Raw genomic sequence first — 15512 nt, forward strand, 5'->3', positions numbered from 1 at the left:
CGATGCTGACAGTCAGTGTATGAGTCGCCGCCTCACGTGAATGGATCCTTGATTCAATTTTTCTTGTGCATTGGAACCCGTTGACGAGAAGCGCTATTGAAATTGCCCAAGTCGGTGTTTCGTGCATGGAAGAAAACACGGAAACTTGACTTGTAAGGTTTATGGGAGGGTCGTGAAGATAAGTTTTCTAAGAAGAAAACGGGAATGCTGCTGCAACGGCAATGTTCGAATGTTTGACAAGCTTCCTTCTACTGACGAACAAACAGACACGACTGCTCTGATAAGGGCATTTGAGAAAGGAAGCATGTAGCTTCGAGTGAAATGAAGCAAGACAATTGCTACATATTACAAATTGATATCCGACCTCGCATGGCCGCCACTTTACAGAAAAGCGGGGCCGCAAACAGCCATATTCGATCCTCAAAGGGTAGAGTTCTGCAGCCAAAATGTTGGGCGAAATGGCGATACCTCGGGCACTTCCAACCACTTTGTCCCTCGGTCAGCGAAGTTCCCCGTCAACGGTCGGTTCAAATCTCCTTTTCTGCTTCCGCAAATTCTGTCGAAGACCTAGAACCATTTTCGTCCGCAGCGAGCTGTTCTTCCAACGATTTTACATCTCCCAGCTCCCACACCTTGAGAATTTTACCGTTCTGAATGGTAAACTCGGTCGCTCCCATCCACGCGACCGACTTGCCAGTAGGCGTATAACCCAGCAACTGTCCATTATGTTTTCCAGTAAAGCGTAGTCGACAGAAGGCTTTATTACTTTCAACCACCATGGAATGAATCTCACAGTGGTAATCGTCCAGCGCCTCGCGAATGGTGGCGACCATGCGCGACAAGCCATCATGTCCGACCCGATCAAAGCCTGTATTGCCGTTGAATCGCAAGCTTGGGCTACAAACTTCTGGGATCAGATCTATCTCACCACGATTCCAGATATCGGCAATGAATTTCTTGACCAGAGCTCGTGTGAGTTCGGTAGCTGCCAAGTCGATCGTGTACTGCTGTGAAGGAGGTACGTTCGTGTTGGAGCTCTTGTCTTGGGGCGGCACCCGGACCGTCGTCGTGGTGACACGGTTTCCGTTCTCGTTTACAGTTGTGCTGGACTGACTGTGAACTTGCTCTTGTAGCAGTTGCGTCTCAGACAAGGGCATGTTACTGGAGCCCGTACTCGACGACGTACGAGATTTCCCAGGCGGCTGAGAGACGGTTTTATCATTTTGGCTCTTCTTTCCGCTTGGGTCGCCTTTCCGAAATTTCTTAAAAAATTTCATGGGTTCTAGAGCGCCCTCGTGTATTCTAGATACAGCTATTAATGCAACGAATTTCAGAGCACTGACAAAAGTGCTTCGTTTAAAATTATCAGCTGCAACGCTCATGGTGGCAGAAAGACGCTGCTTCACAGTCAGTCTTGATTTTACTCTTTATTTTGGCGGGGAAAATAAGATAAAATTACATACAGATGTCATATATATATTGTCGCAATAGTATCTGTGTCGATAATCAGGACAGAGCGGGACAGTGCCCCGTATTTCATACACATGGATCGTCCTTGTCAGGTCTTTCCCGCTACGCTTTCTATGTAACTGTAAGTTTCCTGTAAAAACACTACCTTACATCCAGCGGCCTCTGTACTTTGGTTCGCTGTGCGCCAGTTTTTATACTACACTAAGGTATAAGCTAGAAGCCTATTGTGATTGCGTGGTTTCCAAATTATGATACAAAGCAACGTTTGCAAGGTCCAATACTTCTTAAAAAAAGCCAGGAAAAGCTTGTCCGCACATAGACGTTTTTCGCTTTCTTGCCTCAGGCATCGTCGTGTTGGTCATCCCCAATCTCTGCTATTCGAATCACTATCCGAATGCGGTCGTGCCGTTGGGCCATCATTCGGAGCTTTGTAATTTCAAACCCTAGTCTCCAGGCACATTCTTGCAATGATATTTGGCCTTGCAGACAGTCAGTATCCTCTAGCTCTTGGTACAAGAGATCATCAGCTAGAGGCTCGACTGGCCGAGCACCACTATCCACCTTCTCCTCATTCTCATGATCTTCTTTCTCGGGTTTCGTTTCCTTACTTTCCGAATGTTGCGAAGATGGTGGCACGGAGATTAAAAATTCCTGCAGATGAACCAGTACTTTGTGTGCCCGTAGCCAGGTTGCCATGCGGAAGAGGCGTTTTTCGACTTCTTCCATCTCTCGTCGCCTTTCCTGACCTATCGTATCGACAGAGCCATCCCCATAGGTGCCCGCCACAACCGGAGATATGTCCGAGGTTGGAACACTCGAAACTAGAGCTACCCGATGCGGAAGAGAGTTCCGGATGCATTCCGAAAGTATGCGCGCTGGACAGCTCGATGTCCTTCTCGCCCCTGACGACGACACCAGTTTCAAAGATTCCCCTAGCGTTCGTTCCGCATCCGTTAATACACTGACCACCAAAAATATTGGCACTTCCGGTCCAAAGTGGTGGGAAAACGCCAAGCCTGAGCTATGTATTTGATCTACATGAACACATGCAAGCCGACAGGATGGAGAAAGGATCGGCGACACGACACATGCCCCCTGCCCCACCAAATGAGTCGCGATCTCTGTTGCAGTCTGTAGTGGGACGCTGGCTTCCATGGCAATTTCGCTAAGGGGTTTTTGCGGATTCATTCGCAGCAATAATTGTTGCAGACGGTGGGGCATTGTACCGGGATTTCCTTTTACGCCACCGAGCATAGATTCAAGCAACTGGGACGGCGACGAGTATGGAAAAAGTAAGGTTTCGAAAGGACGGACCACAAACTTAGTGTCGCAGGACAAATTGTGTATGAGGCGGACGGATTCAATAGCAACTGCAACATGTCTATTGACGTAAACAATTGCTTCACGGGACGTCAATATATCGAGTGCTGTAGGAGGGAAGTCATTATTCCGGGCTAGTGCATGATACGTTTGCAAGAGTTCTCGAGCCAAATTTCCTTGGTGTGCAAAACCGGTATCGGAGTGCGCTGGAGGATTTGCAGCTACCATTATTTCCAATAATTCCTGTTCTTTTTCAACGGCATCAAGGTCTTTGTCTGCTTCAGCGCAAGCATTAGCAGCACTTGTGATGTGGTTCCTCAAAGACATGGTCGTCTCAGAACGATGATCATACGGTACACTAATGAATGAGTTACTCCGACGATGCCGCATTGCGTTCGATCGGTCATTGGGCAGCGTTTTGGAAGTCATAGAAACGGGACTTACTGCGGCCGCCGTGGTTTGTGGCTTCGAAGTCTTGACGTGTTCTTGGTACTTCTTGTACAAATCGTGCCGGAGCTGATGAAACAAGTTGGCTTGAAGAGAAACGTATCGACAACGACGTTCTTCGCGTTCCAATGCCCGACAAAGTCGGGTCAAAGAAACATGTACCCGACGTATACTGAGAAACGACGCTGATGCCTTGCCACCATGGCTGCTGGCAGCGAATTTGCCTTCAAGCATCGACAGTGATTTATGAATCTGTGACTGTCTATGTTGTTTCATTTTTTCCCGGGCGTTGCTCTCAAACCATCCCGTGATGGGAAGGGACGTCGTTTTAATCTGCGGCGCTAGTGCCACAACCACGCTAAACAAAACTAGGTCGTCGCTGTCATCGTGGCCATCCTCGAAAACTTCTGGAGCTGGATTGCTGGATCCCAATACATCGTCTTGCATTAGCACTGCTCGACAACAAAAGACGGTTCCACCAACCGATAGCGTCATCGGTTGGCCGCATAAGGATGGCTTTGGTCGAAAGAGCTTGGCCATTTGCCTTGACTCAAGTCGAAAGAAAATATCCTCGTCCTCCAACTGCACAGGCGATGTGGGATAGCGCAATACCATTCGGGCCCCCTTTCCTCGTTGATCGACCACCAACGCAATTCCGATAACGGAAAAAGGGGAGGAATCTTGACGAGAATCATCCTCGTTTCCACGAAAATGAGATGGACGCTTGTGGATTGAAGATTGGACGCCGCTCTTTGGCTGTGTCGCCATGGTGATTAGGTAGTTCGGGAGAAAAATGAGCATGCAAAAAGCAAAACAGGACACCATTTCTAATGTTTTGATCTTGAAACACTATCCTAGCAGTATTCCGTATTCCATACGCATTTTAATTAATTGTCGCTACGATATCTTTAAGACACTTCCAACTATAAATCCCCTTGTTCGATTCCCATCAAGATTGACTGGAATATTCAATCACTCTAAAGTTTCATAGCGAATTTTATCGCGGGAATCCAAAAGTTGAAGAAGTGATCCTCGCGATCCTTTTTGGACTACGGCTTCAACTATCGTCCATCACGTACAGGCTAAATTGCATGATGTCGATTGACAGTGCACCATATCCGCATCCACTTGCGTTCAGCGTGCAAACTCCTACACATTGCCACCATGAAGCTTTCCGTTGTTGCTTGTGCCCTCCTTGCCTCTTCTGCAGCTGCGTTTGCTCCTGCGGCTAGCCAGGTGAGTGTTGATGTATTGAAGAACAAAGAAAATTGGGGAAAGATCTTTCGTTATCTTACAGTTGGCGACAACTAGTGAATCCACGAGCTGAGTCGTACCGTGACGTTAGAAGGATCGATATCTCGCATTATCGAATTGTAGGTTTTTCTCACATGAGACGCCACCGCTCTTTCTTTATTGACACAGCGTTCCAGCACCTCCTTGAACATGGACCGGCGTGCTGCGTTCGGTGCGATTGTCGCCGGAGCAGCGGTTGTTGCCACCGCACCCAACGCTGCTTTTGCGGACGGAGCCGTTTCTGGAGCCACCGTCCAAAAAGCTCGTACGGTATACGGTGGACGTATCGCGGAGTTGAAGGAGGCCGTTAATAAGGGAGACTTTGGCGCTGTTGCGAACGAAAAGAGCGCCTTTGTTCTTTTTAACTCTGGCGCCTACCCCACATCCAAGTCGAAGGAAGAGAAGAAAGCCGCCATTTCGTCCACTAACAAGATCTTTGCTGCTGTCAAGGCTGGCGACAAGGCTGCCTTGAAGTCGGCCTACGATGAATATGTCAAGACCAACGACATCAAGCCTTTCCCAAAGGTTGACCCCAAGAATGGCCAGGGGTACTCGAGTGACTACGATTACCGAGTCCGTACTCCGGCTGCCGCTATTTACGTCCGTTAGAAAGAAATAATCAGGATCAAAATTTGGTTCGGATTGCCTTCCTCTGACAAAAATACTTTTTAGCGATACCGCTTGGATCGCGTGTCCTTGGTACTGGAGTCTTTCGTTTTCGTTTCGAAGCAACTAGTAGAATAATGCCAACATAGAAGCTAGTTACGACGACGATCTTTGTTGTTGGGTTGTAGCGATGAAAAATGCGAGCTGTACTGGATCACTGCTCTCTGATTTTAAAGATGTGTTCCGTTGCAGAAGACCCTTTGCAATCGCAGCCTACATTTGAACTATGTGACCAAAACGGGGAATGCAAAGTAGTTAGACGCATTTACAGTCAGGTCCGCAACTCGGATACAGTTAAACAGACCCCTTAGCTTGGCGTTTCCGGTGGCGTACGATACCATAGTGAGGGCTGCCCTCACAAGTTTTGATTATCTTCACGGATATATTTATCCTCACGACGGTTGCAAAACTATGCTTACAACAAATACGAACTATTCCGTCCAGTGAATCCTGGCCGATGTTAAGCCGCGCTTCCCCTCCAAGAATCGTATAATTTCTATATTGCCTTGCGTATGTTAGCCAAACGAGAATGACATGTGAAGTCTTTTGCAGGGAAGGCTTATGTCTTATTTCACCTTGATTGATCCAAAACGACCTTAGATCGAAATTGTAGATGAATTTTGAAGGGATGTGTGGAGACCCGACCGTATTTACCGGACGAATACATATTCACATTAAAGTCAATAAAGTATGCAATGTAAGTGTAAATACGTGGTACCCACCAATTTGTGGCACTTAGAATGGGACTTTTCCGTACCTAAAGAACACGAATCGATGCTGTGGATGCAGTGGAGAATCGTTACTTGTCAAATTGCCTATGTTATGAACGGCTCGACTCGAGCGGACTTTGGTAAACACAGTGATATCTATCAGATGTTCTGCAGATTAAACCTGGCGCCACGGAAAGTGAGATTCGAACGAGCTATTCCAGGGGGCGCCAAGTGCTGTCGACCACGATGTCTGCTTGTGACGAAGTGGACGGAGCAACCACTCGTCTAGATCCGCAATCGACCTCTTATGTTGACTTGTCATCGACCTATAAACACGAATTTCTAGCTGACAGTATGGCGCACGCTATTGTAATGAACCCCACTTGGAGGTCAACTTATAATGCGCGTGGTCGGGAACAGGTGCCCTTGTCTCCAAAGCGTTCTAGTTTGCGTCACGAGTGGCAACGGGGTCAACATAGCGCCAATGACGAATTCACCGAGAGTCGTTCGGCGGAAGTCGGCCAAAACTGTTTCGCATCGTCGGATAACAACGATTCGTTGCTAAATATGGATGCACATGATACCGTAATGACTACAGGTGTCCCGATCCACGTCGGAAAAATAGATTTTCATCAATACAGTCTTGGTGGCTGGAAACTCTTTCTATTCAGGTTGATACGGGACGTTGAACTCTTCGGCTGCCAAAGATGCACCTCGGTTCAAGAGAGTCCTCTCGTATTGCTGCCAATCGTCACTATCGGAATTTTGCCCCTTGGAAGGAGGAGGGGGAGGAGGAAGCGGCGGCGGCATATCAGGGTAGTCCCCAGCAGGATTGAACCTTTGAGTGTTTGCCGTCGCAGTCAACCCAGCGCTAGAAAATTCCCCGCCATCGCTCATGGCCGACATTTGCGAGAAATCTCGGGCCAGGTTTGTGGTTGGGAAGCGGAGCGTCGACGGTGTGGGATCTTGTGGAGATAATGGAAACGTAGAAACTGGAACGCGGGATGTGTTGCCAGAGTAATGCGATTGGTGTACCTCAAAGGTAGCCTTCATCCGCGCCCAATCCGCACTTTTTTGCGCGGAGATCTTGGCGGAATCTTCTTCATCTTCAGACTCTGTATCGCTACAGTCTAGCAGCGATGATTTCGATTTACGCTGTTGAAGCAACGGCGGAATAATGTTACCGGTGACCTGGGCTGGTGCCGGAAACGCTGGTCCGGAATCGTCCCTCAGGACGTCTTCTAATTGTTTTCGTTCGGTTGGTCCGAGTGAAAGCGAGCCGAAACTCATTCCAATAGCTTCCAGCCCCCCATCAACGGTAGCGGGTATTCCCCTAGCGTAACCATTGACGGACCCAAATGACATCCCCATCGTTTCTAGTCTTGGCGCCGTTCCAATACTCATCATCGTCCCAAAGGAAAGACCTGCCGGCTGCAGTTCACCGTCCAGGACTCCGGCCATTTCCTCCAAAATAGTTTGAGTCCCAATGCTCATGGCGGAACCACTAGAAAGCCCGGCCGGTTGAAGACCGCCGTCAACGGGTTCGATACTATTGAGTTCCCGTCCGGGTTTTTGGCCGTATCGAGAATCGGTACCGTCGCCGTATTCCACCCGGTTTCCGTGCGTGGGTTGCTCCAATCGCTCTTGTTCCGCATCGGACAAGACAATGGAGCCAAAACTGAACCCGCCATCGGTTTGAAGTTGGGGCGGTGGTTCGGCTGCGTAACCAGGCAAAGTCGTCTGGGGCAGCGTGACTCGGTTAATTGCGCCCGTAGCGGGTTCCGCCGCCACGTGTTCATTTGGTCCAGAATGCGGCGGAAAATACGTTCCGCGTCTCGAGTCCAAGCCAGAGGGGATTGGTACTGATAAAGCTGTGGGGTAAGTAGTCTGGAGTGGTTCAGGGAAGCAATGCCTGGGTGGCACGAAAGTTTGTGTTGAATACGAGAAAACGCTCGACTCGGTGTCCGTCGACTCGGACGCACCAGTCTTTTCTGGCATCGAAGTAGGAGGCTTGCTGGCTGCGGCCTTTGACTGTGCGCTTGTGGTACTGCTGTCCTCTTCTTCGGATTGTGTTTTACCCTTTATCTGCGGGGCGCCTTCCCGCAGTGCCTGACTGGTCTTTTCGCTAGCCTTTTGGTCTCCAATATCGGACCATAGATTTGTGTTCGCATCCTTCTGTAAAAAGCGCCCGGGAGGATCTTGATTGCGCACGGCGTTGACGACGGACTTGCTCAATAGCATTTTTTGCCGCTTGGGGAGAGAAACGTAGAGTTCCTTGTTCGCCGCCACCAGCATGCGCCAATGCAGGTTCCCCACGTGATTGTTCGTCCCGCCACCACGTCCGCACAAGACATCGTGTGCGTGTGGATGTTGGATATCTTGGAAAGGATAATGGGAGTTATCCCGGGTCATGGTGTATGTGTTCTCCACCCTCCCGGTTTAGAGTGGGAGTACAGAGGGTTCGAACAGTCGTTGGCTTTTGGGAGGACGTGACTTTTTCGGTTGGTAAGGAGTCTAGCAAGCAAGCTACCTCTAGCTAGCGAGCTTGCTTTCTTACTACTTCCGAAACGAACCCGAACAAACCGGTTGACTGGGAGTCGCTGACTTTGAGTCGCGCAGGACTAACGAAAGAATGGGGAAACAGCTCTCTACTAGCTAGTTGTAGAGGTATGTGGTTAGGTAATAACTGTAAGTATCGCTCCAAGATTGGCGGGGACTTTGAATTATTATCAATCTGCCGCCTGTCCTGCTGCCACTTCCAAATCCCTTTTGTCGACATCACAGTCAAGAAGGGTTGAAATGCGCCGGATCCGGAAATGTCTGTCGTTCGTTTCCTTGTTCCAAACCAATCGGTACCCGAACGAGACCGGATTGGTCATTATAAAGTCATTTGAGACATCTCAAGTATATGGATTCCATTCTTTTTGGTCTCGTATCGCGTTGGCGTTCCCAATTCACTGTCGAGGTGAAACTGTTTGAGAGATCTTCCTGTGCTGCACAAACCCGCCGTGGAGACAGCGTGCGAACAAGTAGACACTGGTGCGCTCACATTCAACGCGTGTGGTTTGGAACAGAATGAGATCACTGTGTTACTTGTGGCTTTTGGTACTTTGGCTACTTCCGGTAGTGCAGGGGGAAGGGGATCCAGAGATTGACTTTATGCTCCTCGGCGTCAGTGGAACTCTGCAGGACGGCTTCGAACTCCGCCATCGACTAAATTACCGTCATCCGCAAACCCAAATGGACTATCCCGCCCAATTCGTCGGCACGGCTCTCGTCCCCGGTTACAAGGCGTACCTGGATGTCAAGGATAAAGGCTTTCGCGAGTACCGGGAAGCCAATCCTCCCACCGTGCCAAACGCCGTAGTAATGCCCACAGGCTGCGCGGCGCACGCCAACATCTACCACGTTTTCTTTGTGCCCACACCTGTCCTTCTCAACGTATTGGCCGGTGAACCACGCTTTCTGAGCATCACACCCGATACCGGTCTGGTGGACTTGCAAGCCGACGAGACCAGCGACACGGTCCGCCGGGTGGCGCGGTCCGTCATCAAGGCGCAGCACAAACGGGACGACTCCCGTGTCGCGATTCCGCTCGTCACGGGCGTATGGTTCCACGACACTTTCGTCGAATCTCCTCCCGTGTACGTCCGTGACGGTACCAAGGTGACCTCCTTTGACGGGGGACTGGCTGTTTGGGCGGGTGTGGAGCGGGAGGACCTCGTGGACGCGGACGCGACGGCCTGGGCCAACGTTCACACCAAAATTCGTCAGTCGGAACGGCAAGCCCCGAAAGGGATTCGACCAGGAACGTGCCGACAGATCCGTTTCGGAGTGAGTGACGAACAAGCGCGTCTAAATTTTCCGTTTACGTCTGCACAAGTGGAGGCTCTCCTCGCTCCCAACGACTCGGAACACTCCGAGCTCTAAGTGGACGAGGCCGGGGTAGGACGACACCTTTTTGCATAACAAAGTATATCTTAGGAATTGCATCAACATACGTCCTCTATACAATCTAGCTTAACTTCAGTGTCGCGTAAGGTATCTACGGGGGAGTGAGGCTATGCTTGGTAGCCACGCCAACATGCACCCGGCGCATTTGAGAGGCAAATCGAAGGGTCGATATCGTCTCTAGCAAGTCTTTCGGTTCGCTCGAAACACAGGCAATTAGAAGCACCTTTGTGTCGCCTTCCAAACTATCACGCAGCAAATGTGTTATAGTAGAGTTGCGGTACGGCACCGATTGCAAGAATTGAGAACGTGCGGTGACAACATCCGCCAACGTGACCAAAGATCGGTTCACGAAACGCCACTCGTCAATCGATGAGCCCGGCGATCGCGCGCGATCATCTTGCAACGGTGAAGACTTTCGGCTGCTATTGGAGCGTACTGGGGTTAGATCAGCGCCCGCAAAATCCACGAACTGAAGGCGACCAACCGTACCCAGACCAGTAGCGACATTCTTCGAAGCCACTTTAATGGTGGCGATAACGTGGCTACAATCCATGGAACGAGCTTCACTATTCTCCAAGCATTCTTTCCAGACACAAACAACCTCCTCGAGATTGCAGACCTGTACAGCTACGGCGCCTTGAATAATGGTATCCCCGTGCACGTCGGACCGAATCTCCAACTTGGCAGTACGTCCAAGACTCGTATCTTCTTCCGAAGAACGATTTGAGCGGGCGCTCTTCCGGGTGGAATCCACGCGCACAACCTGGCCGCGGGCATCTCCAGTGGGCGTGCCGGCCACCAAATCGGTAAGTCGCTCGTTGCATACTTCCACAATTGTCAGCGTAAACGTGTCTTGAATGCCATCAGATCGATGATCCGCAATCGAAAAGAGTTGGCGCATAGCCTGTAGCTGCATCCCGTGGTTCTCCAGGGAAACAGAGATTTCAGAACCAGCATTGGCGGACACCTTAACATCACCTAATATTGTTCGTGTCTTTCCGGTACCAGACTGCCCGTACGCCAGAATGCAAACGTTGTAGCCGTCCAGAACACCCAGACAGACGTCTTCCAATTCGGCGTAGAGATCATCTTGAGATGCTTGCGAGTCAAAAACGCGGTCAAAGTCGTAGCTCAGCGGCGTCAAATCACCTACATTCTTTCCACGGTGTAACAGCAATGTTTCTTGTGACGGATGTGACATCAACTTGGCTGCATTGGAATCCGTAGGGGCTGTCGTTCGACAATACACACGGACCACTCCACGTAGATCCTGTACCTCGTGCTGCAGCTTACGGCGCGATACACTCTCCAGAGCCAGACGCTCGCGAAGCCGCGTAACCTCTGAGCCTGACGTTTGCAACGCTACGGAAACTTGCTTGGCCCATTCCTCGGCAGCTTGTGGTAACGATGCCATTTCTGCTGCTGTCGTTCGACGCATCAATTCATACTCCCGACGAAGTTGCGTGGTCTTGTCTTGGAGTTGATGCAATATTTGAGCTGTTGGGATCTTTGTGGATGATGTTTGCGGTTGTACGACATCACTACTAATCGACACCGTCGAAGAATTGTTCGACAGTGACTTGGAATCCCCACCGCCGGCTGCTTTTTTCTTCCAATGGCCACTACCCATGAGAGACAATTTCTTGACTTTGCGATTTTTGGTTACCGAGGATTCCTTCTCCTCGTAACGGTCCTGATGCTTTGCCAAATCCAGACGCATTCGTTCCAGCTCCATTTCCAAAGCGCAGTTGCGCTGCACCGCAGTGTCTAAAGCTTTTCGCTGCGATGATTCGGACGCAGTGAAGCGTGCTTTGATCTGTTCGATTTGCGAGGCTGAGGAGACTCGTAAAGACTCGAGTCGTTCTTCGACCGATGCTCGTTGCACTTCCGCCGCGGCCACGCGCGTCTGCAGCAATCCCGCTTCTCGTTCCGCAGCGTCGACCTGTTTTTTCCAAAAGGCAACGGTCCGGCGTTCGGCTTCGAGCCGTTCCTCCGCGAGTCGCGTTTGCGCCATGGCCTCGGCGGAGCGTTTTTGCGCCACGGCGGCTGCTTCGGCAGCCTTGTGTGTGACGGTATTCTGCCATTCGGCCGAATTGGACTTTTCGGCGGATTGGATGGCCTGCTCGGCAACCTTTACCGCACGGGATGCCTCGGCACGGGAGGCATCGAGCTCGGCACGGAGTTCGTTCAGCGCCTGATGGAGTTCTTCCACAATTTCTTGATCGTAGCCGTGTCCGGTTAAGGAGGACATCCGGGAAGCTTCGTCATAATCGTCGTCGTAGTCTTCGTCATCAGCATTGGTACGTTTGCGGCGCTCTCTACGGACAATGACGGGATCGTCGTTGCTTTGGGGAGACGGTAAAATTTCGACGATTTGATCACCGTGCGAGGTACGGTGGGAGGATTCAAAGAGTGTAGACGATCGCGGGGTAGTGTGTGAATGATTGGAGACAGAAACTTGTTTGGCCCCCCCTTGTGATTTGTCACTGTAAGTGTCTGTGGTGGGCATTGGTGTGGCTGCCGGTATTGGTGGTGTTGTCCAGTGAGTGGAGGGATTGTGGTGGAGTGGTCGGTGTTTCCCCACTTGTACGGTGGGACTAAGGGGGGAGGCGGGGCTGGGCGTCGACGGCGGATGCGGGGAGTTTGTTTTTTCGTTGGTGGTCAGTGACATCTTGGTTACGGGTGTGACATTGTCGGATATCGACTGTATGGATGGAGGATCATCGTCTCCTTCCAACGGCACTTGCAAAAACCTCGAAAAGGCGCGCGCGAACTTATCCCGATCCAGTTTAGTAGGCGCTTCCATGTCGAGCGACGGTTGTCCCGGTTTCGTGATCAGAGTAAGCAAACGCACGGCGGGTGACGGATTCCGACGGGTGCGTTCGGTAGTCTTGCCCTTGACAACGGCAACGAACTGATCGAGACTGACCGCCGCGTGCTTCTTTTTCCCCCACACCAGTGCTTTGCGGGACGGATTCGAAAGTCCCGAATCGGATAGTGCATCGGGTCGGTGCTGTCCCACACTCCCGACACTCTTGGACGCGACGGATTTATTGGATTTAGCGTCCATCAGTTCTTCCACGGCCACGCATTTGACGTACCGCAGATTGGCTTTACCGCTGTGATTGATTTTGCGCACCGCGATTCCGCCGGGATCGTCGCACAAGCGTTGTTCGAAGAGAACCTGTTCCTGTTGCGCCAAAGCGAGTGTCCTGGCCACAGAGGTTGGGGATGTGGTCGGTGGCAAGAGGCGAGCATTGGTGTGGGTCGGGAATCGCGGGGGGCCGCTGTTCGTCGCCGTGAGGGTCGTCCGGGACGGCTCCTCCGTACTCGTTCCCGACGACGTTGATGCCCGGACGGCAGCCGTGGAGGGAGACAAAGGGGGCGTCAAGGCAGGAGTTGCTTTCCATCCTTTCTTCGTCTGGGATCGCGAGCGATTGACACTCGTGGACGCTTCCACCATGATTTTTCTCGAAAGGAAAGGACTGTGAACGACAAAGAGGAGGAGTGGGTGTCGCAAGGAAACTTGTTTCTCGCGTCTTTGCTCGATCCGTGCTGGGGGAAGGGATGGAGAAGAAGATTCCGCGCCTTGCTAGTCCAGTAGGCGAGAAGGATCGGTGGACCGTTCGTATGCTAGCCGTAGTAGTAGTAGGTAGTAGTAGCAATAGCAGTACCACGAGCACTGTCGTTGTCGCTGTGGTTTGGCGCAGCCGTTGACCTTGCGTCACTGGAGGAATTCGCAACGAAGGTGCGTGTACCTATCAATGTCAATAACTCTCACACACACACACAAAGAGAAAGAAAGAGAGAACGCACACACACACACACACCACCACCACCAACTGAAACGAATCTCGCAACACACGGATGCAAAGGACTCTGTTTCCTTCACGATCCGCGGGACCTCGCTGGTACATACACATGCGCGTGAGGCGGCGGCGGCGGCTCTCCTCTAAATGGATCCGCCGCAGTGCGGGGCTAAGGTCCATTGGTCGTGTTGCAGTTAGGGCGCGTACCCGTTGCATGGCACGGCTGGCTCGGTCCGGGGCGTCACGGTCGGCCCGGGAAGAGCCGTTCGTTCATTCGTGATAGGAACCCGCTTTGGTATTTGCGAAACGGAACGGTTGGGAGTTGTCCACTATGCTTCTTATGTTAGGCTCTATATATATCGTAGTTTTGGAAGATCGGCAATCAGAACGGCCCTCCGAAAAACCCGGCTGGCTGGTTGGGATGGGAGACCGACGTACAGACTAGACCAGGCAAAAGGACGAAGGAGAAATACACGACTCTCTCAGTCCAAAGAGCTACTAGAGTGAGAGGAAAAAGATGAGGAAAGCGACTACCTCCCATTATTCCCCAGGACGGGCAAAAATTTGCGGACTGTGAGGAAGATGGAATAATAGGAAATCCAGTAAACCTACTGTACTGCTACTGTTTGCTCCCTTCATCATTTTCTTTCTATGTAAACAACGTAATTTTTTTATGTACACAACGTAGGAGTTGCTCGTTTCTTTAAAAGCACTCTTTCGTTGCTTCGACCACTTCACCCACGTCTCTCGGCGTGGGTGTCGTATCAAAGCAAGTCATTCGAGTCTTTGCTTTCTCCACGCACATCTTTCCATCGTTGTCTCTCACCGGGGCGTCAAGGGTGTCCACGGCGTAATTACGCCGTGGTCCCTTGTCAGCTCGATCCCATACCGGCCGTACATCCAAAACAATGATTGTCCGTCCGAATCTCATGCTTTTGCAACTCCTCCAACGATTCCACATCAAACACGGTCAAATCCTTACCCATACCGTAACCCAATTGCTGATTGAAATCGCAGTCGAACACCTTGCCATCCCAACGGACGGATACGGTATTCACACACATGACAGATTCTATCGTTCCCGCGTTGAAGTTGCGCACCAGTAATTCCATGTAGTCCTGGAGCTCCCCACGGCGGTGCAAGAAATCCGCAAAACGCTTAATCGGCATGTTCGTCATGGTGAACAAGGCGTCAAACAAAATACCGAAATTGTCGGCCAGCTGCGATTTGTACTGCGCTTCCAATTTGGTCTGTTCCGGAGGCAAAAAGGCTCCGAGCGGATTGTACACCAAATCCAAATGCAACCCCGATCCCGGAACGGCGTACCCCGCCTCGTTCAGCGCCAACAAAGCAGCAATGGATCGTTCAAATACTCCACTTCCCCGTTGTTGATCGACATTCGTTTCGGAATAGCACGGCAAGGAGGCTATCACGCGCACACCGTTTTCTTTCAGAAATTCGACCAGATCTTCCTGTCCCGGTTCCTGCAAGACGGTCAGATTGCACCGATCAATGATTTCTAGATCGGGTCGAAGGGACCGGGCCATTCGGACCAGGTACCGAAAGTGTGCGTTGAGCTCCGGCGCCCCTCCCGTAATGTCCAGAGTAGTCACGGAGGGCGAGTGTTCTAACAACCGGAGACACTGGGCAGCCGTTTCTGCCGTCATCATTTCCTGGCGCAAGGGCGAGCTCTCCACGTGACAATGTCCACATGCTTGGTTACAGTAGAGACCAATATTGATTTGTAGAATCTTGGTGGTGCTCCGTCGCAGACCGGGACCCGGAACATTTTCGTCAAGAAAGGTTCGGAAAGAAGGAATCCCGAGATCATCCAATGCGCGTC

At 51.1% G+C, this 15512-nt stretch overlaps 7 protein-coding genes across 7 annotated transcripts; 2 read left to right on the top strand and 5 right to left on the bottom strand.

Moving 5' to 3' along the window:
• Positions 1-527: 527 nt before the first annotated feature.
• Positions 528-1382, bottom strand: PHATRDRAFT_36501 (predicted protein; the record flags this gene model as incomplete). Its single annotated transcript, XM_002181000.1, has 1 exon — positions 528-1382. One exon carries the CDS (start codon positions 1380-1382, stop codon positions 528-530), a length of 855 nt encoding a protein of 284 aa, XP_002181036.1.
• A 427-nt stretch (positions 1383-1809) lies between these two features.
• PHATRDRAFT_36502 (predicted protein) lies at positions 1810-4005 on the bottom strand (the record flags this gene model as incomplete). The annotated part of the gene is made up of 1 exon (XM_002181001.1): positions 1810-4005. The coding sequence occupies one exon, from the start codon at positions 4003-4005 to the stop codon at positions 1810-1812; it is 2196 nt and encodes a 731-aa protein (XP_002181037.1).
• Positions 4006-4363: 358 nt separating this feature from the next.
• Positions 4364-5304, top strand: PHATRDRAFT_46529 (predicted protein). The gene is made up of 2 exons (XM_002180832.1): positions 4364-4473; positions 4660-5304. Exons 1-2 carry the CDS (start codon positions 4402-4404, stop codon positions 5137-5139), a joined length of 552 nt encoding a protein of 183 aa, XP_002180868.1. The 5' UTR covers positions 4364-4401; the 3' UTR covers positions 5140-5304.
• Positions 5305-6551: 1247 nt separating this feature from the next.
• Positions 6552-8363, bottom strand: PHATRDRAFT_46530 (predicted protein). Its single transcript, XM_002181002.1, has one exon. It carries the CDS (start codon positions 8316-8318, stop codon positions 6570-6572), a length of 1749 nt encoding a protein of 582 aa, XP_002181038.1. The 5' UTR covers positions 8319-8363; the 3' UTR covers positions 6552-6569.
• A 556-nt stretch (positions 8364-8919) lies between these two features.
• PHATRDRAFT_46531 (predicted protein) lies at positions 8920-9909 on the top strand. The gene has a single exon (XM_002180833.1). It carries the CDS (start codon positions 8982-8984, stop codon positions 9834-9836), a length of 855 nt encoding a protein of 284 aa, XP_002180869.1. The 5' UTR covers positions 8920-8981; the 3' UTR covers positions 9837-9909.
• Positions 9910-9951: 42 nt separating this feature from the next.
• On the bottom strand, positions 9952-11169 carry Pt-KIF11 (kinesin family-like protein; the record flags this gene model as incomplete). The annotated part of the gene is made up of 3 exons (XM_002181003.1): positions 9952-10539; positions 10624-10785; positions 10828-11169. Coding segments are annotated over 3 exons (1092 nt in total), but the record flags the coding sequence as incomplete, so codon positions are not given.
• Positions 11170-14541: 3372 nt separating this feature from the next.
• Positions 14542-15468, bottom strand: PHATRDRAFT_13125 (predicted protein; the record flags this gene model as incomplete). The annotated part of the gene is made up of 1 exon (XM_002181004.1): positions 14542-15468. A coding segment is annotated over one exon (927 nt), but the record flags the coding sequence as incomplete, so codon positions are not given.
• Between the last annotated feature and the right edge of the window lie 44 nt (positions 15469-15512).

Source organism: Phaeodactylum tricornutum, chromosome 10 (genome assembly GCF_000150955.2).
Source record: "Phaeodactylum tricornutum CCAP 1055/1 chromosome 10, whole genome shotgun sequence".
NCBI classification, from domain to species: domain Eukaryota; phylum Bacillariophyta; class Bacillariophyceae; order Surirellales; family Neidiaceae; genus Phaeodactylum; species Phaeodactylum tricornutum.